General features: G+C 31.7%; 1 protein-coding gene across 31 annotated transcripts in view; it reads left to right on the plus strand.

Annotated features, from left to right (window-relative positions):
• The window catches only part of LOC145252512 (dedicator of cytokinesis protein 3-like), a 468,467-nt gene that overhangs the window by 400,760 nt on the left and 42,408 nt on the right, over positions 1-25,299 (plus strand). For 11 of the 31 annotated variants that reach the window (XM_080112039.1, XM_080112041.1, XM_080112044.1 and 8 more), the window contains one exon: positions 1,142-1,223. In XM_080112039.1, coding sequence (XP_079968165.1) covers positions 1,142-1,223 — 82 coding nt within the window. Of the gene's footprint in view, positions 1-1,141; positions 1,224-1,373; positions 1,404-13,202; positions 13,251-18,131; positions 18,291-25,299 lie in introns of all 31 variants that reach the window. The other 20 variants (XM_080112021.1, XM_080112024.1, XM_080112030.1 and 17 more) reach the window with 6 other exon arrangements.

Here is a 25,299-nt window from a genome sequence, read left to right on the forward strand (position 1 = left end):
TAGTTTCACATGACTAACCTGGGTCATTCTTATCTGACAGGAATGAGGGTACACGTTGGACAGCTTGTCTGGCTGGTGTTTCCAACTGGTAGTACAAGAGCCCTAACTCTTAGGTAGTTCTAAGAGCATTTGCTCTATCAACAGTTGTATAATATTGGGATAACTGTAACGCCATGTCACGCACTTATCTCTGATGGATTTCCCAAGGCCACAACCTTATATATAAAGATTTGGCTAATGGTTTACTTATGTAAACTTTGTCTTCTAGCACAATATATGCTCTTTATGCAACCCCTTATCTATTAAATGTAATGTGAACAAGTATCTTGCTGCACAACTCCCCTATTGGGATGCCCCTAATTTACAGTAACCCCTGATGTCTTGGTAGCATTGTGCCTTGTTTAGGATGAACAAAAGTATGAGGCCTCTAGCCCAATACTCTAGGGTTCCTTTGTTTCTTATCTAGAATTCCCCCCCCCCATATTAAAAAGCAAAACTAAAGAAAAATCTGCATGACACAACGAAAATATCATATTCCAAAAATTATGTAAATTAATCATGTGGTTTTATTTCTATAAAGAAAATCATTTTTATGTGATTAATGGGAATTTGTAGGCATTACTGCATAAATCTAGTAAGTATGAATTATTGTTTAATTACCTCCCTTGTATTTTGAGGATTTTTTTTTCAAAATGACTGGCAAAACACTCACTACTTAGATGCTCATAAAATTTGATTTTCTCATTTAAAAACAAAACTACTTAATCAATTTACATAATTTTTGGAATATAATATCTTCGATATGTCAAATTTTTTTTTTTTTTTTGAGTAAAAGAGGAGTGACTGTCTCGTGCCACCATCATGAAAATAATCTCAAGAAACAAGGGAGACAACGCAATAATTCAAATTTGCAAGATTTTTGTTGTAATGCCTACAAATTCACATTATTCACTTAAAAATGATTTTCTTTATAAAAATAAAACCACTTGATCAATTTACACGATTTTTAGAATATAATATTTTCCTTTCATTACAGGTACGTACATCATACAAAGTTTTCTTTATTTTTGTTTTTTAATATAGGGGGAGTTCTGGACAAGATCCGAAAGTCTAAATTAAATTTCTTTTCTTCTTTTTCCAGTAATCGATCATCTATACAGTCAGCGGATACCGGTTTCCACGATGAAGACAATCTAAATAATTATTATGCTGATGTCAAAGAGGTATGACGCTTTAACCAATTTTTTTTATTTTTTAACCCTAATCTATGACTTGGCAAAGTTTTGATTGTTTCTTTGCAGGAACTTTATTTTTCTGTACATTTTGTCTTTGAGCTTTGATGTAAGATTTCTTCTTGTATTTATCCTCTCTAGAGAACAGACGGATTCCACATTCACCACAGGGTTGGTATAACAATTTTATGCCCCCCCTTCACCTCCACTCATTTTTTTTTTTATTTAGATGATTTTTTTTCTTTTTTAATCAACACTTTTTTTCTATGACCGTTTTATCATTTTAGTTTTTTGAGTCATTTTTTTTTTTTATATTGTGCATATTTTAGATTCATTATTTATGTTTTCTTTAATTTTCTTTTCTGTAAATAATTGCCTGATTTTATTAGAAATTTTTGTGTCACAACTTAATATTTAATCAAGAAAAAAAAAAACAAATTTAATGTTTCTGAATTTTTTCGATGAGGCTTGATTAGTCATATTATTTGGATTACTATTCTCATCTTTAACATTATTTAAAACATATACATACATAAAAATATGTGTGTAGCAATAAATAGTGATATATAATGATAAGTAGTAAGATTGTACAGCCAGAAAATAAGATAGGCTTCAGGCTCTCAAAATTCATAATCGAATTGTTTGCAAGGACCCGTGACATAGTGGATAAAGGGGTTGGCAAAATGCAGTTGTAAAGTTACACTCTTCTGGAGGTTGAAGGTTCAATCCTCAGTGCGGAGTGACACTCAAACTACAATTGTGAATTACTTAGGATTTTTATCCAGTTATGACTGATGAATGAAACGTGCTATTCAACAGAAAGATTTGCAAGTTCGACAAGATACACCTGAAGAAGGTTGAGTTAAACATGAAAATAACACTAAAGATGAGAACAATAATTCAAAGAATCCAAATAATACCAAGACAAATTTTGTTTCCAAATTCAATGGAAACTGTAAGATGTCTGTAGAGTTAGGTCTGATTCATATTTGTTGTAGAGAAAATACTGACACCCTTTCCTTTTAAATGAACTAAACTAAACGGCATAGCAACAACATTGTTAACCGCAAAGAGTATGACAGTAGTAGGTATTTACCTCTCTCCCACCGTGGGGGGAGGGGGGGAATGTGACACAAGGTTGAAAGGTAGGCAGAATCGACCCAGCACCCCTAAAGAAGGAGCACTCTGATCCTGTAAAAATTGCCTGAGTAGTCCAGTTGCCATTTCCCGGTGAGGGTGCCTCAGACAACAAGCAATAAACTTGCTTTACCAAAAATCCGGGAGGCAGGCCTGGGAGGGTGGACTTCCTAGGCCTACTCAGAATGGATGCATCAGCCCAATAGCTAAAAGCCCACCGAAATGGCCCAGTTTATGGTGGACTGAGTGTCAAGATCAGAACCTCGACATGTAACATAGCACGGATGCAAATGCATGCAAAATGGCGGCGTCAGTAAGGAAAAATAAAGACTTTAAAAAGGAGGTCATGTTAGAGACAGGGAGAATGCTTGAGTTCCTGTGAGAGGCATGAGGGACATCACAACAATAACGAGGAAATATGTCGTTCTGCAACAAAAAAAAGCGAGTTGAAGTTCTTTCCTATTCTTTGTCTACTTTTCTACAATGTGTTGGTCCTCAGACTGTTACATACAGGCATATGCAGCACCAGTCACAATAGTACACTAAATAAATGGCCTGAGACAGTACAATTAGTGCATGTATGACAATATTATGAGTACAACTTGGACCTTTCCCCGTATACATTACAAGTTAACCAATCTGTAAATAATTATAGCATTTTTTACTTCTAACAATAAACCCTTTGTGATTGGTCAGCCATTCAAGTTATTAAATACCTTTGGATGACATTACAAAAAATTAAATATCTTAAGAGTAATAAATTAAAAAAAAAAAATGCCAGAAATTTTAAACTTTAAATTATTTACATTGTTTTACTTTCAACTATAATGTACAGCATAATCACATTGACAGAATGGTTCGTGTTAGATCACCAAAGTTAAGCAACACTGATCTTGGTCAGTACTGAAATGGGTGACCATTTGAGAAGAACAGGTGCTGCATGTGCTCTCCACTTATCTTGGCATTGTTTCTACTCATCTTGTATTTCTCCTTGCCACTGGAATCAAGCAGTGCCAACTCAGGAAGGCTCTCATACATCTAGGGATCTCTACTGTGAAGGGGTGTGATTTAGCTGCTTGTCAGGTTTGTCGGGGGTATTTACGTCGAGGGGGTACGAGTGTTTGCAATTTGTTGGAGCATTCACCATTCTATGACCAAATTTTCTTTTCAAGAATTACCTGTCTGTGAAATACAATACTACGGGACTGCTTCCTGGCTGACTAAAGGATGCTCGTTTTCAAGTTCAATGTAAACAAGTTGTAATTGAGCCGTTTTCTTAAATATTCAAATTCTGCCCAATTTCCATCATTATCGATCATCACAGTGTTGCCTCACCTGACACTCTTTAACCCTTATCTTTGAGTCAACCTAAAAGCAAAGTCTGCTATCTATCTATCTGGTTCGGGCTCCTTGCTCAGACCAATGTGACTCTCTTTCACTCTCTCCAGATTTCCCTATCTCCCATCAGCTATCTCAGATCTCCATAATCACAGTTAGCATCATGCACAATTTGCTGGATGTACGTGGGTTTAGGTTGTTCTATACTTGTGTGCCCGTGATGGGGAGCTCACAACAATACCTTTCTCACCAGCTCTTGCTTGCTCCTTTAGCAGTGACCAGCAAATCCTTGATGGTAGTAGACATGGCAGGTAGTTTGTCATAAAGTTGCTGCTTCATGGGATGATCTTGCCAAAATATATTTAACACTGCTCGTAACTTATCGGTGTACATACCATCTAGCTTTCTTTCGTATCTTTTGTTGAGTGTCCAAATTGTAGCACTGGAAACAAGTCTGCTACAAGGAGTTAATCTTTCCATTTTGAAGAGCTTGACAAAATAGGAAAAGATCTTGTCCTAAATTGCACCCATGAGTAAAACAAGGGCGCAGACTCCTGCATAGAACTCTTTCTCTAACACTGCCAAGAAATAAATCCAAGTGAAATAACCCAGATGATTGTGGGCTCACATAGAGATGATTGCATAACTAGTAATCACAGTCTGAAAGTATCATGGTATGTTATAATTATTTAAGTGTTCAAAAACATAAATTATAAATACTTTAGCTGAGGGAAGGTTATTATAATTCAATATAAATTGTTTCAAAAATTCACAAATTTTTAATATGTTATAATTTCTTAAGAATTTTAACCATTCCAACCTTGCACTATCATTATATTGACTGCAACAATATGTTGCTAAAAGGACAACATGAATGATATTTTGGCCTTCTAATAATACGTTATCAAATAATTTTGCTACTAGCTTATTGTCTTTTTGGCTTATTATTGCTTACCTCTCTTCCTTCCTTGAATCTCTTATGCCACTCAAAAACTAATGCTCGATTCATGTAAGATGGTGCAAAAGCAGTCTGAAGCATTTCATACATTCTGTGGCATTTTTCCAAGTTTAAAACAGAATTTTATTGCATATCGTTTTTCTAAAGTGTCCTCACATCCTGATTGCATTTTTCGAATTCACCAGCAGTGACAATCAGGTTTTAGTAGGGTGTATTCAAATTCCTGCTGTAGCCGTTCATTTAAACCTGAAATCGTAAACATTGTTCAATCATCTCATAAGATGTATAGCAATAACATACTGAATTTTCAAGAGTCTACAACAATTATACAGGGTTACCCAAAAAAAAACAAAAGCTAAATGGAGGCCATCTAGAGCATATACTGTAGAATGGAGAAAAAAAAAAGGGCCAAAGACCCTTGTGTTTTGATGTGATGTTTTGAATATAATAAACTGGTTATGACCAAAGTTTCATTTCATTCAGACAAAACACTAAGAAACGAGGCCTAATTAGAGTTGGGGCCCGTTATTTTTGGGTCACCCTGTACAAAATGTCTGGACACTTATTGAAGGCACTTTGTGTGTGTGTGTGTGTGTGTATATATATATATATATATACACACACATATATATATATATACTTCAGAATAGTTTTTATTTAACAATCAGTTGTTATGAAAACGTGAGATTATAAAGTTTACAAAATATTACTGGCAGTAATATTCTATAAGTTATCCCATCTAAATAAGAATTGCTCGATATGCAAGATTAGAGCAAATAAATTAAATTGTGATTCAATGAATTTCAATGAAATTTTTTTAAATGAGTTTTTTGAAATTCATTGAATCACAATTTAATTATATATATATATATATATATATATATATATATATATATATATATAGGGTTGGGCATAAATACTGTTACAAAATAAAACTCAGATTTTTCCCAACAAAATAATTTATTATAAAACCCAATCGCAAAAATTGATTATCACATACTGAAGGAACACTGTGGCTTAAATATTATTCAAAATGCTTTTCTTAAGCTTTTACTACACTACGAAGTCTTATAGAGAAATCATCTTTAGCAGCACACACAGGGTTTGAGGGTATTCTCTCCCAACATTTGTTCAATTTTGTATTTAAAGCTTCAATATTTTGATATAGAGTAGAACAGGCTCCACTTTCCAGGATTGACCACAAACAATAATCAAGAGCATTAAGATCACGTGATGAGGAAGGCCATGCTTTTTTGCTGATCCAGGACTAATAGTTGTTTTTACACCACTGTTGTGTTACATGAGCAGTGTGGTTTGTCGTACCATTTTGTTGGAGAGTTCAAACTTCATCATCCTACACAGAATTACACTATGGAGCCAGTGCACCTTCAACAATGTCCTCAATGTAACGTTCTTTGTTAATCTTGATCCCTTGAGAGGGGAAAATTTGTGGAGATCTTCCTATTTTAGAAATGACTGCCCAGACTATCACTGATGCTGGTTTTAGCGTTCTCAACATCTTTCCTGTATTACCAGGTATTGTCTCACGATTTCTCAACAGGTCTCTATCATTTTGATGATTGTGAAACTGTTGGTGAGAATAACTTTACAGCCATGAAGATGATCTTATTGAGTGTGCCCTCCCCGATACAGTTTAACAAGAGTCGACTTCTGATGAGTCTTTTTTTATAATTGTGGGTGCAGAGAGAAGCTGTCGCTTTTGGAGCTTATAGTGTGACATCTGTAGGTCACTTCGACATAGTCTTTACGTAGTGCTTGGTGATGTTTGTGCTTCCTTTACCATTTGTCTCGTGGATCTTCTTGGATTTCGCCTGATTTTTTCCCTAACATTTTTTATAAGTTTAAGTGTTCTGGAGGTGCGGAGACGGCCTGAGCATTGTCTATCTTTGAACGACTAAGTTTCCAAGTAATGATGAATCGTCCTTTAATGAACATTTTTTTGATTGAGATTTTTCCGTAACTTGAATATTTCTGGTAGAGACAGGCTCTTCTCATACTGATCTATGCTAAATCTTCTTTTCAATTAAACAGACATTCTTAAAAATTAGTATCTTTTGTTTCTGAGAAAGAAGAAATCATATATAACATTATAATATTACTGACAATAAAATTGTAAATTTATTTTAGTATTATAAAAAATAGTTCCGAAATTTTGTAACAGGACTTATGCCCTCACTCTCTATCTATATATATATATGAAATACGTATAGTCCAGGGTTTGAATCCTAACAACAGTCAAGCTATGCTGAAAAAGGGTAGCACCCCGAAACACGTGTGTACATAGATTACTGTTTTAAAAAAAAATAAAAATAAATAAAAAATATGTCCAAACAAAAAATGGGTGACTTTCTAAGAAAACACCGGATCTCCAAGGTGGAGATGTTAACCTTAATATCGTTTAAAAAATCAACAGCAAAAACTATGTGTGTGTGTGTATATATATATATATATATATATATATATATATATATTCAATGACAGCTTATTTACTCAGCTTGTAATATCTGACATAAAATCACTTTAGTAAATGAATATTCGGCACTTGAACAGTTTAGTCAAGACATTAAAAAATGAAAATATCAAAAAAAGGTTATATTGTACGTATCCGTTTTGGACTGAAGATCTCAGAAAAAAAATTTCATTTAATTTGATCGAGTAGTTTTTTTTTTTTTTTACAGCGAAAAACACGTTCTTATGAGAATGCGTTGAAGTCAGCCATTGTGAAATTTGCTGAAGCTGAACAACATGCCACGGGGAGATAACTTAATATAAAGCGCCGACACCCCCTTCCCATCTTTAATTCGAGCTTTTCTTCCTAAAAATCGAACCTTTTGCTCGGTATCATAACAAATTGTTTTTTCGCTGTAAAAAAAACAAACTACTTGATGAAATTAAGTGAAATTTTTTTCCGGAGAACTTCATTTCATAACGAATATGTGAAATATAGCCTTTTTTCGATATTTTCATTTTTTTAATGTCTTGACTAAACTGTACAAGTATCAAATATTCAATAAAAATTGTACTCGGTCCTTCATTAATGAAGACTGCTAACTTTTGTGCTTTGACTGGTTGATTCTATAAAACATTTTAACAAAATAAATTTAAACACAAGACAATAAAAAAACAAAAAGAACTTCACTAATTCATTTCATACGCAAGTCACACATTCCTTCTGATTCAGAACACTTGATAAAATACTTTTCTAGCGATACCATGCCATGAGAAAAGAAAAAAAGGTGCTTGGTAAGCTATAGTCAACAGATCAAATTTTTAAATATATCGTTTTAAGCAAAAATAATATTACTTACCTTATTGCAGGGGTCTACATTGCGAGTGAAACAGTCGCATTTGCAAGTGATTTTTCAAAGTGGCGACTAGAAATAATGAAGCGCTTATCTTTTGGCGATTGCATTTCTTTCACTGACAATCTTCCAAGGCTCACTACTTAATGAAAAATATCTTTTCAACTTTTTTTAATAAAACGAACAAAGTAAAAATATTTAAACAATAACAGTTTAATAGAATATACACTTTTTATAAAAAAAGGCTGTTTACAAAAACATCGGAAGAAATCAGAATGTTTATACCTTCAAGTATCAACATAAAATTTGTTGTATATTTAGGATTACACTTATTTAAAAATATACAGAAAAATCTTTATGATGTACATACTCGTCATAGAACTAAGATGTCATATTCTAAAGATCATATAGGTTTGGCTAGTAAACGAAAATATTTAGTTGTCAAAGGTCAACTAAAGATAAATTTGTCCATAGAGCCCTGTTATTGTCATCTCGAAAAAAAAGTAATATAATCAAAATTTACAATAATTCATTGAGTAGGACATTGTAAAAATAAGTCTATCACTACAGGCGAGACGTTACGGCAGCCATTAGGAATTGGAGAAGTTATCAGAAAGGAAGATTAGGCAGTTTAGCCACCTTCAATGTATTTACATTCATTTTCCTCTTCTCTGCATGTGGAACTCTGCGGCTCTCTGTAATTAGAACTCTGAAAAAAAACTGGTAAACTGACTTGGCTTATCTCCCTTTCCACCATTCCTAATGGCTGCCGTAATGTTACACCTGTAACGATAGACTTATTTTTACAAAAAAAAAAAAAAAACCACACACACACACACACACACAAATGCAGTTGTTCTACACAATGAATTATCATAAATTTTGGATATATTACTTTATTCAAGATGACAATAAGGTTAGTAATATTGTTTTTGCTTAAAACGATATATTTAAAAATTCGATCTGTCAACCATAGCTTAACAAGCACCAAGAAAAAAACACAAACTGATTCTAGTCCTAATGAAGACATTATATTGCTGAAACGTTGTTGATTTTAAACAAATGAATGTTTAATTTTTTTTTAATTCTGCATTGTACCAACTTTCTACTACTTTATATGGTTTCTCTTGATAATGCCTCTAATGCCTCCTGTAAAATTTACTATGTAAATTTCTATCTTATAATTGTAATTTTATCAAAATACACATGAACAATTGTTTTTCTGTTTTGGAGTTTATTAACATCATACTTTTTCTACCAGGAAACCCAATCAGAATAAGTAGTACCATAAATCTGCGAGCTCACAGCTTTGTGGTACTACATCGATTTCCATTGAATTGCATAACCAATTGTTATGACTATGTGGTTCCATACTGAAATTTCCTGACAAGGGAGGTAATTCTAAGGTACAAAAAAGTTATCATTTTAAATTTAGGAATACTTTATTGTAGCGAAATTCAAAAATTGAAATATTGAATTTCAAGTAAAACTAATGGTATCTACTTAACTGTCATGTCACAGTGATGAATATATCCAAAAATTACTAAAAACGATAAGGTAGAAAATTAATTATTAATGAAAACAATTTTCGAAGACAAGTAGCGAAGATTGAGTTTTGCTAAATTGGTCTATGATTTTCAAAGCTTTCAGAAAATAATTACCTCCCTTATTACAATAGAATTCTCCTGTTTATTTATTTATTGCTAAAAAAAGAAACCAGAGAGTAACAAGGAAGGTAATTATTTTCTGAAAACTGAAAATCTTAGGCCAATTTAGCAAAACTCAATTTTCATTAATTGTTTTCGAAAACCGCTTTCCTTAATAAATTTTCTACTTTATCGTTTTTCATAAATTTTGAATATGTTCATTATTGCAACATGATAATTAAGTAGGTATCGTTAGTTTTGCTTGAAATTCAATATTTGAATTTTTGCATTTTGCTCTAATAATGAAAACGCAACGAGTATTTTAACAGTTTCCTAATTAGCTTTTTATTTCTGATTCATTTGTTTGTGTTTTGTCGTTTTCTTGGTTCACCTTTGACCCAACCTCCCAAATTTCTTCATTAGTTTTATCACGCGCATGCAACACTAGTCTTTTCTTTCTCAGATTTTAACTGTTCAGTTTATTTCGTTTGTATTATCGCACACTACAAAGTCTTTTTAAGAGTTTCAACTCTTATCCATAATTCCCTTATATTAAAAAACAGAAATAAAAATATATCTCTATAATGTACAACCCATGACAAAACGAAAATATCATTCCAAAAATCACACAAATTGATCAAGTAGTTTCATGTTTAAATAAGAAAATCAAATTTTATGAGTAACCAAAGAACGACTGCCTCGTCTACCATTTTGAAAATAATCTATAAAAAAATCAAAGAGAGATAACTCAATAATTAAAATCTGACATTTATGTTGTAATGCCTACAAATTTCCATTAAACACTGAAAAAATTTTCTGTATACAAATGAAACTAGTTGATCAATTTACATGATTTTTAGAATATGATATTTTCGTTTTATCATGAGTACATCATACAGATTTTTCTTTTCGTTTTTTAATATAGACAAATATGGACAAAAAACCTGTTGTTTCTTTTTGTTTAATTAAAAAATGACATCACTTAGTTTATAAATTATTTAAAAGAAAAAAAAAAGTATTTTTTAATTTCTCTTTCATGATTGAATTCTAACTATGAGTTTCTATGAATGTTTAAATTCATAAATTGCTGTTTATTACTTAATGAATCGCTTTCTTTTGTAAACTATTTGCAGAATAGCCGGTTCTTGTCCAGAATTCTCCCTATATTAAAAAAAAAAAGTACAGAAAAATCTATATGATGTATGTACCCATCACAAAAGGAAAAGATCATATTCCAAAAATCACATAAATTTATCAACCGATTTTTTTTTAGAAATAGAATATCATGCTTTTTTATGATTAATGGTAAATTGTAACAATTAAAAGACTGAAAAACTCTTGGAAATTCGAATTCTCCATTTCTTTTCTCAGGATGATGCAACAAAGCCCTCTGTCTTTGTTTCCTCATAAAATTGGATTTTGTTAGTTAAAAAACACTACTTGATCAATTTACACAACTTTTCAAATATGACATTTTCATTTCATCACAAACATGTACATCATACATATTTTTCTTTTCTTTTTAAATATAGGGATAATTCTGGATAAGAACTGAATATCATTAGCTGTAATAGAACGTGTTATCATTGTTAAATTCTGATATTCAAACAGTCCGAATTCTTTAACTGGTGATGCAAAAATGTATAACAGTCTCTTCAACATAACATGATAGAGGGTAATCACTCTCCCACCCCAATAAAAAATGGCACCCATGGAATCATTAATAATGAAATTCACAATCCTCTCTGCAAACAAACTATATTTGGTAAAAAATAAACTTCAGTCTATGCCTGACTTGTCCACCAAGTTTCAGTCACAAATGTTGAACAAACTTTTTCTCATCATTTAATAATATACAGAAAAACATTTGTAATCATCTCATCAGTAAGTGCGATCCTGAATCATGGATTTCACACTTGCTGGGCCTCTCCGATTTTTATCGGTGTGGTTGTCTCAAAGATAATGTCCCTCAAAACAATCCTCTGGATTATTCTAGAACTGAAGAATGCTGCGTTTTGTTTTAAAACAAACTCCACAGACAAGTTTTTTTTTTTTTTTTTTTTTTAACTGGCTTTGCAATCTCTTCTATTAAACTATATCTCATTCTGACATCTTTGCTTTCCAAAGAAAATAATTGGAAATTTTGGGGAATAAATTTTTCTAATAAGTCTTGTTGACCCAAATCAAATGCATTGTCCACAGGTCAATTAGACCCCTTTTTCTGCTAAATGCTCTCCGGTCAATCTGAGGAATGATACAAAATCCATAGCAGGTGTCAAAATTTGTGATGACAATTTAAAAGAACACAGCTCATTACATTTCTAAATTTTTGAGATGTAGATTGATAATCTGGATTATTTGAACTACGGTTCTCACCTTAATTGTTATGCTCAACCGATCTAGCCTCCAACCTTCTTCAGTTGAACTCTGAAATCTTTCTACAAGGACCCCTGATATAATGGTATAAATTGAGGTCTAAGTGATGCTCTTCTGGAGTTCAATGGTTTAATCCTAAGTGCAAACAATACTAAAAATACAACTGCAAATTACTTAAGACTTTTACTTGGCCAAATCATGCTACCTTTGTGGATTAAATAAAAGGGTTCCATTCGAAATTTTATGCAGATTTCCAAGTTTGACAGAAAGACATCTGAGTTCACCGAGTTACACCTGAAGAAGATAGGAGGTTACATCAGCCAAAACGTTGTGAGAATAATACTTAAGATTAGAACAGTAGTCTGAAGAACCCAAATAATATGAATACTCAATCCTCATCTAAAAAATTCAGAAGAGTAGAAATTATAGCTTTAACATTTATGACAATAGTAAAGAAGGAATATATAGGATTCAAAACTTGATTGGCAATATCTGTTTATTCAAAGTTCATTCAAATAAATTGTGGAAGCTTTAAAGAAAGTTTGGATCAACAAACCTTTAGTTACAAAGTATAAAAACAGAATTGTCATTTTAAATCATTTTGTTTAGTAAACTTTTAAAGGTCATATTATTTGCACGGAACCAACGGGTAAATGCATTAAAAAAAAAGACACCGAGACACGTGTAATATACTGTTTTGAATTACATTGTACAACACTCAAAAAAGTACAGGACATCTGCAGCCATTTTTATATGTAAAATGGCATGGAAAATCCATTTCTAGCCTTTTTGTCAAATTAGGTACAGTCTTTTTTTTTTCTTTTTTTTTTTTCTTTTTTCAAAATTGTCACTTTATTTCTTCTGTCTGTATGAAATTATTGTCACAAACATTATTTAAAAGACTTGTTGGACGCATTCTAAGAACTAAGCGGTCATTTTCTTTCTATGCCGTTGTGTCTACACATTATCAGTGACATGTAAGAAAAAAATTCCTCTTAATATGGAGTGCTTTTGTTTTAGCACTTCATATTTTCCTGGTTCGTTACAATGTTAGGCCATCATTTTCAACAGCAGCTAAGTTTACTCCTTAGAGAGAAAGGCATTCAACTGAATAAATTAAAAAAAAAAAAAAAGAAACAATGGCAGATTTTCTTCCAATATTATGTATTGTGTATTATTTTTTATTTTCCAGAAAAGACAGTCATTCTCTAGTGTAGACTTTTTGCTCTCTGCTTTCAAGGTACGATTGTAATTTACCTCTACACCTTACGAACAAAATAGAAAAGAAACTCCTATCACATTTCACGTAGACCTGCTGCAACTGTTGTCATCCTCATCGTCGTCGTCATGTTACTGACACAGACTCTATTATTACCGTGTCGTCAGTATTTGTGTAAAACTGTTGTCACACCCTGACATACTTATCTCCCTTTGTTGTCACACATTAACATCCTTACCTCCCTTGGTCATTACATCCTGATGTATTTATCTCCATTTTGTCTTGTCATTTACTCAATATTTAATGGCGTCGAATGCATTACATTTAACTTTTTTTTTTTTTTAGATTTTGTATTTTTATTTGTTTCCTTTGTTTTTATTTTATTTTTATTTCTAAAATGAAGCAAGCGTCTTAACCCCTTTTTTATGGAAAGCGAATATAGCCAATGAAAACGGCAAAATACGGAATTACTCTGTTGCTTTAAAAAAAATTTAAAAAAACAAAAAAAACATTTTAGAAATAGACTTAGAAAACAGCAATTCTTCCCCCTTTATCAGAAACATTGTTAATAGAATATGAGGGCTAAAGGAAAAAATAAAGGAAGTGAGAGTTATGAGGCTGCCAAAAGTAAGCTCAAGATTCATTTTCTATTCCTATTTTGTGAGGAGTGGGTGCACAACAAGTGAATTCTCAGTATCAAACGAATCCTCACCGACCTAGTTTTCTTTTTTTCTTTTTTTTTATACAATATACAATTTTTCATCAATTTCCATTATGTTTTCATATATTTACTCAAATATCTATTTACAGAACAAGAATTAAGTAATTTTAGTTATAGATATTATAGATATATTATTATTTTAGTTATAGGATATTTAAAAAATGATTACACAAGTAGAAAATATAAACTTTATATTTTGGTGGATAATGTATATCCTTGGAGCGGTGGCTTTGTGGCGATACAGGATATTGTCAAGTGTGAGTAGTTTTCTAACACAGTAGAGGGAGCCCACCTTCTTTGCAAAAGCCTTGGCAATGTCTTCAATGCATTTGTTCCAATTCATGTTAGCTGTAAATGTTAAGCCAAGGAGTTTGAACAATGTGCTCTCAAGTAGTGTTATAGCACTCAGTGGTTGAGAATATTTCTTGTAATTGTGGAAGAAAAGAAGCTTAGTCTTATTAGCATTAACTGTTCCCATCCATTTTTTTTGTCTCCATTCCACTATTGACTTAGTATTGGAATGCCAATAAAATTCAATCAGGTACTAATGAAGAATTCAAAAACTGACATAACATTTTTGACATCAAAACTAATCTAAATAGTGACCATACTTTAAAGTAAAGGTAGTTTTTATGCACACAAAGATATTTGATACTTCAAATGCTATGATAATAATAATCATAATGATAATGAAATAATTTGTCTACTTACATTAGTTTCAATGAACCATTGCTTGAGGTAATCTTTGAGTGTGTCATTCCAAGTCTTTCTTGGACTGCTTTTTCCTCACTTACCCTCAATTGGGATATGTGTACATCTGTTTATCAAACCAGAGTTTTGTTCAGCATGTTCATATCATCATAGGTTTTTTGACACTGTATTACGGTATCAGACCTAAAAGAATCTAGGAACGTAACACGTCTGGTAGGTTATTTATAGCGGGATAATATATCCCGTTAGTGTTAAACGAAACATGTTGGTTCTCCCATTTCATTCTAGAAGCAGGAACTTGCGGGAGAGACCATTTGTGTATCGTATTAAAGTGCACCACAACTAATTATCAGAGAAATGAACAGTGTATGAATTACGATGTACAGGGTGGCACAAAAGTCACTTTGCCTTACAAAGAGCTTGTGTTTGCAAAGCTAGAAATGGAGGCTATCAACGTGGCATTATTTTTCATGCATAAATCAAAATAAAATTCCAATCTTAATAAGGAATTAATAAAGTACACTTTTTTACAAAAAAAAAAAAAGATATTCTATTTTAAAATGGTAAAATGACTTATGCTTCACTCTGTGCATGTGTATTGGAGAGTAATACATCTAGTGTTGTTTTTGCAAGTTTAGGGAAACCTGATGCAATTTCTCAGCAGCCAACAATTGCCGCAAACAGTGTTTCATGCTTCAGCAATTCTAAGTGAAAAAAAAATGCTTTTAAAAGTCTGTAATATTTTCTCACTTTGAAGATATGTTCATGTGTGTTTGACACATGGACAATAAAAAAGGGTGCTTGGGATTGTTATTGGAATTTGCTCGGTTGCACATCTCTGAACGGTTTCCAAGCTGTCAATGTTCTGAGTAAAAGATGGAGTTGAAGAGTTTTTAGAAGCTGAAAATCCCTATGAACCTTTTATTTGTAAGCTGAAAAAAGGATTTTTCCAAATCTATTCCTTAACATTTAATTTTAGTCCTATAGGTCTCCATGTGACCTTTGTCATCAAGTCTGGCGCTGCTATGAAAACAGCGCTCTCGCATTTCTCTCGTGTCGTTTTCGCGTGAGAATTTCCCATGCCAGAGTAAAGTAGGGGAGGTAATTCTGCCTTTCTCAGAAAAGGAGTTAATTCCCTTTAATCGTATTATATTGTCTTAAGAAGTCTTAAGAGTTTTTAGTATAATAGTTTAAAACAGACTGATGGCAATTCTAAGTGTGGTCACGCTATAGTTGAATACAGTTTTAAATAGGTAGCTTGAAAGCATCTAACGAAGATACTGGGAATAACAGCTAAGTGGTTAACATCACGGACTGAAACCTGGGTGTTTCAAGTTCAAAATCCGATTTGTTCCCCAGAAACATTTTCCATCAAACCCAAACCTAACTTTATGTCTATCCTTCTGGAGAGTACTTTTCTTTTAAACTGGAAGCTTTAAGACATTGCTCACATGCAAATAAAAGGAGATGGAAACAATTCACCATTAAACTTGCTTTATCATTTCTCAAATTAAACTCTATTTACTTTAAGAGTTGCTATCTTCCAAAGAAAGTATGAGGTGTCTAAAGCCTGTTCCTCGTGACCATGTGAACGTTGCCAACATTTCAAGCGAAAGTGATTTTTGTGGAAAGAATTGGATTAGAACTTGTAACACTCAGGTTGTCAATCTGTGTCATTAACCATTTGAACATCGCCACCTTGTTTCTATGGGACCTTATGATACATGTATTTTCTTCACTAACGCTCAAACTGCAACTGACTTTTTAACTAATTCAAATATCTCGCTCCTATCTGTCTAGTCACATGGCTAAAATTATTAACCAGTGACATTTCTACCAGATCAGGCTGTCTGAAAATATAGGTTTTCCTGACTTAAATGTACCAAACATTGATGTTCCTTTTTTTTCTTTACCCTTTGCAAAACTCAAATTACAATTTTTTCTCTACAAAACAACCAAACTAAACCCCATTAATAAATATTTGAAAATATAAACAACTTGAAACATACAACTTTTTTTTTTTTTTTTTTTTTCAAAATTACTGGATTTAGCATTAAATAAACCAAAAAGAGTTGATATGCCATTAAGCAAAACGACCAAACCAAATTTGTTTTTCAATGAGGGATAAATGACCCTGAGGTCACATTTTGTGAATTGTACCTTAACAACCCTCTGTGTTTGTCAACTATGCTGTGCTTAGCTTCCAAAAACATTACTGTCGATATTAATATATTATATAGATGCAAACCTTTTGAGAAAGAGGAAAAGGTTTTAAAAGCCTTCTTGGTTTTATTTTTAGTTCTTAGTACTTGAAATATTATCAGGAAAAATGCTATAGAGTTGATTTTTACATTAACAACCGATTAAAAGCAAACGTTACTGCACATATGTATGAATATGTCAGACTTCTAATTTGAAATCTTGACTTTATATGCTAAATGAATACATCTTGTGTGATTTTAAAAGTTGGATCTAAATAGCATTTAACTTTACATATCAAAATTTGATTCTAGCTAGCCAATTTTCATTTGTTAATTGTTGTACCATATTATTGACACTATAATAATTTACTTCATTACATTTTAATTATTTTTAATTCTGAGACAATTGATAATATGAAAATAATTTTCAATTATGATCAAAAACTCAAAATCAGCTAGGGGAATAACTCATACTTTTATTTTTTTTCCTTACAACTAAATTTTTTAATGCTTTCTGAGTACAGCTAGGTATCTACATGATAAATTGAAGCCAGTCCCTTTCTTACAGTTTGTCATTGATAACTTTGAATCTTAGAAAGTGAAATTTGATTCTAACTGAGTTTTCTTTTTTATTCTTGAAAAATATAATTTATTTTGTTTTGGTTTTTTTAAGACAAATACTTATTCTGGCTAGGAAGATTTTTAAAATGAAGATATATTTTACTGATGATCTAAACAGCAGCTTCAGTTTATGATATTGATTAAGAAAAACGAACTATTACATTATTATCACTATACACTTATATATGCTTGCAAAAAATTATACTATTAAAATTATTTCTCAATTCAATAAAAAATATTCAACTATTTATTTTTTCAAATTATTTTTGTAAATTCAATAAAATTTATTGAATCAATAATTTGTAAATTGGATGTTTTTCTATTTTCTAGTAATTAAAAAAGAGAATATGTTTCTTATTTGTAAAGAGCAATCTCCTAGTCTAAATGCAGTAATAGATTTGAGGCATATCCAGCTGACCCTAAGCGCCAACACTGTTTGCTGGTCTAAAATAGAAAAGGGGAGGAAAGAAGCTATACCTCCCCCACAAAAAAAATCATGGGCAATTAGTTAAAAAAAAAAAAAAAAAATAGACAACCTGTTCAAATTGATTTATTTTTGTGAGGGGAGTGTGATTCGGGCATACCTGAGGGATGAGGGGGCTGCGTTGGATAATGGTCATTCAAATTCTTCTGACTTACCCTCTTTAGGAATCGGAATTGCCGGCTTTGCCTGACAAACGGCGCCCGTTCATGAGGATAGAATCTATGAAATTGCCAACCACCACACAATCTCTGCCTCCAGCGCTTCCAACACGCAATCGGCCGCACTCCATTGTCGGTACGGGCAGCGCTCTCATCCAGTTTAAGGTGTGTGCTTTTAAATCAACCAAAAAACCTATTATCGCTCTATGCGCATTGCCACACTTTCTTCGTAAACAACCGCTTCTTCTCGCTTTCAAAAGGGATAAACAAAAACAAAAGCTTTTTTCTCCTTTTTTATTTTTTTATTCTTTGATATGACAGGGGTGCAGTTTAAAATTTGTGTTTTCCTTTTGTTTCAAGGGCTCAAAAGAACCATAACACTTTTGATTGAAACTCTAGATTAAATCAGAAATTACTTTCCATTTTCTAGCTTAAAGGCTTCAAAACCACTTCCAAATTTTGAAAGGCGATGATAGCATATACACAATCAACTGTTTAAATCTGTTATTTTAATCCATTAGCTAGTGCTACCATATCAGGCTGTTTGAAGATACTGGCTTCATAGCCTAAAATGCATCAAACATTTCCTTTGAAAAACTCAATCATGTTCTGCAAAATCAAACCAAAAACAAAAGTTTTCCTTTACGAAACAACTAAACCAAACACCATGAATAAATACTTGTGGATATAAAGAACTTGAAGTAGAAAACCTTTCCAAAATTACTGGATTTGGCATTAAATAACCTGAAGAGTTGACATGCCTAAAAACAAAACAACTAAACCAAAAGCAATGATTAAATATTTGAAACCTGTAAGATGGTATTTAATATGATATACAAAAGGGCAAAACCACAGACATAATATATTGCAGTTCCAATTAGAATCAGAAAGACATGTGTTGTCAGGGTCATAGATAGAGAATTACAAAGGAATTTATGATAAATAGAAGATGGTGCTTAATATATGATATGATATGCAGATATTAATACCAAATAAAGAATACAATCCCAATAGATTCGATAAAGAATAAATATTGTCTAGGTTGCAAACAGGACATAGGTGAAAAATGACTTAGATTTTTGTTGGTTGTGATGTTCTGGGAGTCATGCCAATAAGACAGACACCTTATGGATGCAACATCAGGCTTTGTGAAAGATATATGAAAATGGCCAGCTGATTGGAACACATCCAATGACTTTAAAAGACCAGCCAGAAAAAAAGAGAGTATTGTTTCAATTTTTTTAATATACATGGAAAGAGTTTTTTTAACTTCTTGATGGGAGAAAACTTCCCTCTAACGTTGGCTGTTGGCCAGAGTGATTCAAAGGCAATGATTCCAATAAGTCTAAGTGAAAATTATGGTTGATTAACAAGAAATGCCTGATATCTGTTCATATTGTGATCGTCAAAATTCGAAATTGATTTTGAAGTCTTTTTGAAACTGGCAAATAGGAAATAGCTTTTGGCCTAAATTGTAAGTCTAACCGCAAAAGTAAGAGTATCAGGTTGAAGCAAAAGTTTTGCTGATTAAAAATTTCATCTTTAAAATTAAAAAGTGTGTTTTTAAAAACCTTTATTCATAACAATAACAAGCTTAGTTCTCAATAATTTGATTCCATCTGTCAACGAGTTTATAAATGTCTCGCTTGTAAAATTATTTAGGTTTTGATGTGAAATACGAATCTAACTTATGTTTAATCTCCTCTCGTGATTTTGACCTAAGACCATCTAAATAGTTTTGCAATCCTCAAAATAAGTGATAATCTGAGGGAGCAAGATCAGGAGAATATGCAGGATGGAGCAAAATTTCTCAACTAAATTTTCCTAGAAGATCTTTGGTCTGTAGTGGTGTGTGAGGACGAACATTATCATGATGGAAGATGATTCCCGTTCTGTTGATTTAAAAAAGGTCGTTTTTTGGATAACCATGGGTGAGAATATTGTGGAAAAATATGAATGATTCTTTAATGTGAAAGAAAAAGTTATAAATTATGTTGATATATTTAAATAATAACAATATTAAAATAAAATTTTTTCGAAAATATTTATTCATAACAAAAACGACCTTTGCTCTCTATAATTTAATTTCATCTGTCAACGAGCTTATAAATGCTCCACTTGTAGAATTCTTTAGGTTTTGATGTGAAATATGAATCCCACTCGTGTTCAATCTCCTCTCTTGATTTTAACCTAGGACCATCTAAATGGTTTTGTAATCCTAGAAATAAGTGATAATCCGAGGGAGCTAGATCAAGGAGAACATGCAGGGTGGGGCAAGATTTCCCAATCAAATTCTTGTAGATATTTGCTCCGTAGTGCTGTGTGAGAATGAGTATATCATGATGGAAGATGACTTCTCTGTTGACTAAAGAAGGTTGTTTTTGGATCAACATGGCTGAGAATATTGCAGAAAAACATGAATGACACTTCAATAATCGAAAAGAAAAAATTATAAATTAATCCTGGTAATATGTTTAAGTAATAACAATATGCATAAAATAAATTACAATTGTTTAAAATTCCACTTTTATAAACCAGGAAAAAAACAACTTTTGCATCGACCTGATATTATGGTTCATATACGCTGCCAAACCAATGGCAAACCTGGATTTCCAAACATGCCTCTGTCATATCGAATAATCTTATTTTTTCATTCTTTCTTTTTTAACCTGATCGCTTCTGTCACTTAAAAAAAAAATTCATTTTTTTCTCTCAGTTATATATATATATATATATATATATATATATATATATATAAAAGTATTCTTTTGTTCTTTTTCATTCTGCCTTATATTTGTCTTCCCTCGCCTTTCCACAGCTCTTCTACACCTAGAGCACTATTTATAAAAACCTTTGTTTTTCCTTTCCTCTGTTAGAAAGAAAAGGAGCTTCTTATAAGGAGATCCCCCTTCCCCACTCCTTCCCTTTTTACTTTGGTTGAGAGAGAAAGAGACAATATCTAAAACTCACTTCTCAATAATTTTTCTCTATTTATCAATATCTCTATTCAATTGTACAATAGAGGCGCAGTAAAAAAAAAAAATTACTGATTTTCTATAGTTTTCATACTTTATTAATTAAGCCATACTCACGCATTTAGTAATGTTGAAGCAAATACTGACGATCTATATACAATATTTTTGTTAGTTGATCTATAGAAAGTAGAGCTTTATAAATAAATATGCATTTCTGTGATAAGCATACGTCTTCGGGGCTGTAAGGTTAGCTCTGGTAACTTGTGCTTTTCACAGAAACACAAGATAGTGTATAGGGCAGAAAATATTCAAAAATTGATATAATAATTGTATGATTGTTTCTGCGCTAAAGAACAGGTGCTGTCAAGAATTGAACAATTGAACATTTTAACAAACTGTAAGATGAACAACATCTTGAAAGAAATAAACAGTAAGATGAACAACATCTTGAAAGAAATAAACAGTAAGATGAACAACATCTTGACAGAAATAAACAGTAAAAACATCTTGAAAGAAATAAATAGTAAAATAAACATCTTGGAATTTGGAATATAGATATTTTGTCATATATATGGTGTCTGCTAAAACAGTAGCCGATTTATAAATACTAGAATTTGTAAACTATTAGTGCCAGAAAGCTAAAATAGGTTTAGTTAAATAGAGCCAGGTCTGAAGTTTCATTTTATAAAAAATTTAACATTCTACATATCAACCACCAGACTCAATACACTTATCAAGATGGACAACAAAATTTGCTCTCACATTCTGCAGCGTATTAGCATCAATAGATCCAATTACTTTTTAAGTTTTATTTTTATGATCAAGCAATGTTGAATGGTACACTACAAAATACTTTCTCTTTTACAAAATCCCAAAGAAAGAAGTCTAAAGGGGACAGATCAAGTGATCGGTCTGGCCAAGGAAAAATCTGTCTTTGTTGTCAGCATTTCCAGATTTAAAATCAATATTACTGTTTGTTGCTGTTCTGTTTCAGGGTCCTCAAAAAAGTATGCCCCATCTTATTACTCAACCCACACCATCGTTTGTATGATACCAAATAAAACTTTGAATCTTGCTCTTTATAATAAAACTTATTTCAGTTTTCTAGCAGTAATAACTTACAAACTACAGCATTTATAAATCCACTACTTTTTTAGTAGACACCCATTATGTGTGTGTGTGTGTGTGTGTATATATATATATATATACACACACACACACACCAGGTTAGAGGTATTCATGAGTGATAACTAATGAATTCAACAAAGTTATTATTAAGAGTACTCAATAAAAGAAGAGCAAGATATATTTTTAGTAATACAAACAAATTTAGACGGTCGCGATATTGGACATGCGAACTGGTTTCTTCTGTAGAAAGCACCCATTTAGTAAGTTGCCTGACGAGGACTTCTGGTTTTAACCGACCATTTGTAAAACATTAGCATGTCCAGCGTCACAACCATGTAAAATAAATAAATATATATATATATATATATATATATATATATATATATATATATATATATATACTAGCAGTTCAGCCCGGTTTTGCTCAGGTCCTGTGTACTGTTCATAACTTTATAAGTATATTAAAAATTTGACTTATGTCCAGGTAATCTATATCTAAAATTTCAAATGTTTAGACCCAAAATTGGCGGAGGAGTTTGGTAGAGTCTGCAAAGGTCAACTCCTTCAACTTTGACCTCTTGGCAGCCAAATTTTTGCCCCAAAACTGATTTAAAAGCTTGCTGCATATCTGAATACCCTTTATGTAAAATTTCAAATGTTTAGACCTAAAATTGGCTGAATAGTTTGCTAGAGACAGCAAAGGTCGAATCTTTTGAACTTTGACCCCTTGACACCCAAATTTTCGGCCAAAAACCAATTAAAAAGCTTGCTCTATGGCTAAATACACTTTATGTAAAATTTCAAATGTTTAGAACAAAAATTGGCTGAGAGGACAAATGTTTTCTAACTTTGACTCTAATTTTGATCCCTTAACATTTATTGCTTGGGGCTAAAATCAAGTTAAAAAGTTTGATCCAGGTCGAAGGAACCTACATCTAAAATTTTAAGTCTTTAAACTTAAAATTAGGAGTTTGATAGTTTTCAATGGTCAAATCGTTGAACTTTGACTCCTTGACAGCCAATATCCGATTAAAAAGATTTTCTCAAATCTCAATACCCATATGTCAAATCTCGAGTCTGTAAACTGAAAATTGACAGAGTAATTTGTTAGGGAAATGTACACACACAGAAAGACACACAGACACTTTCACTTTTATAGATATGTACCTTACGATTGAAAATTAATTTTTCAGCTTAATTTGATTACATTGTTAGTTAACATTCCAACACATGATCTTTTATTCATATTTTTTATGAAGTACATCTTGCATGTACATATAAGGGTGTCCACAAACTCTGGCTGCATAATCTACAGGGTGTCCACAAAGTTTGGCTACATTAAGTAGCCTGACTTTGTGGACACCCTGTATATATATATATATATATATATATATATATATATATATATGGTATAATAGTTGACAAATTACAGCATCTATAAATCGGCAATTTTTTTTTTTGCAGACATTCTGTATGCATTAAAATAAAATATGTTTACAAGCCAAATTACATAATATTATGAAAATATTTATTTGTTTAAAATTAATATTTCTGCGATATATGTCATCCTCAGAATTTAATTCATGTTTTTCTTTTTCTTTTTTTCCTTATGATGTTAAATTAAAAAATAAAAACTGTTAGTAAAGAATCTGCGCGTTGTTCTTCTGCGGTATTATTTTGGAATGCTGAAAGAATATGTTTGGCATACATGATGTGAAAGTTAGAGTTGTGTTTTCCGTCATAAAACACACGGATTCTTTACCAACTGTTTTTTCTTCAATTTAACATGATGGCGAGGAAAAAAAAAGAAAAAGAAAAAATGTATAAAATTCTGAGGATGGCGTCTATCGCCGAAATATTAATTTTAAACAAATAAATATTTGTTTATTTTTTTCATAATATTTAATTATAATTTGGCTTTTTATTTTAAAATTTAAACAACGCTTCTATCACAGAAAACACAACTCTGACTATCTGTATGTATGTATGTATGTATGTATGTATGTATGTATATATATATATATATCAATTTAAGCTTTGTAAATTAGAATTTACAACAATTTATTATTCAACAAGAAATACAAGTTGAAAACTTAAAACTGAAAACTTTTTTTGATGTATACATATGTGTGTGTGTGTATGTGTGTATGTGTTTCGGTGGATATATGCTTTGTTTGAAGTGAATAAAAGTGTGCTTTTTAGGTCTGGTATTATTTCATTTTTTCTTTCTTTTTTGTTTCTAATCCAAAGAAAAACAGTACTTTTTGATGGCGCCCCTATTGTGAAATTGAACAAATATTTTGTTTTAATATTCAGAATACAAAATTTCATTTCTTTTTTTTTTTTTTAAATGTTTTTGTTTGTTTTTCTTCAAAATCATTTTAGATACAGAATTGTCTTTTTTTAATTCTTTTTTAAGGATTCCTTATAAGAATCAACTTTTAAAGGCAAAAAAAAATTGTCAAATTTCACCTTGTTAATTTGGGGGGGGGGAGGGGGTAAAAAGATGGAGCTATCAATTCTTTTTACCCCCCCCCCCTCCCATTTTTTTTTTTTTAATCTTCTTGCATGTTTTTACTTTTTTTGCTCTTAGGTAACCAAAACTCCTGGTGAAATGTTGCTGCTGCTGCTTCTATGTTTTAGGGGCCGGGAATCTCAATATTTTCTATTACTCCCTTTCTTTCTATTCTTCTTTTCATTTTCTTTTCTTTTTTTTTTTCATCTTTATTTTCACTCAGATTGCTCACCGTGTATACATTCTTTTCACAAACAATTTTTTTTTTAATCTAGAATGTATTTTTTTTTCTTTTTTAAATAATAAAAAAAAATGTTTCTTTTTCTTTGTTTCCCTTGTCGTAACCATAGTAACGAAGGAGTTTTTGACCAAAAAAAAAATGACGAAAAAATTGAAAAAGTTCCGACAAAAACCACTTAAATCTATAGGCACATTTTGACCACATATTCTTATAAAAGAGTTTTGGACTACTTCTACCAGATCAGACTGTCTGAAGATTGGTGTTACTGCTTTTTTTTTTTTCACTTTTGCAAAACTCAATCATGTTCTGCAAAGC

The sequence above is a fragment of the Euprymna scolopes genome, chromosome 29, assembly GCF_053919585.1.
Source record: "Euprymna scolopes isolate OS-2025 chromosome 29, ASM5391958v1, whole genome shotgun sequence".
NCBI classification, from domain to species: Eukaryota; Metazoa; Mollusca; class Cephalopoda; order Sepiida; family Sepiolidae; genus Euprymna; species Euprymna scolopes.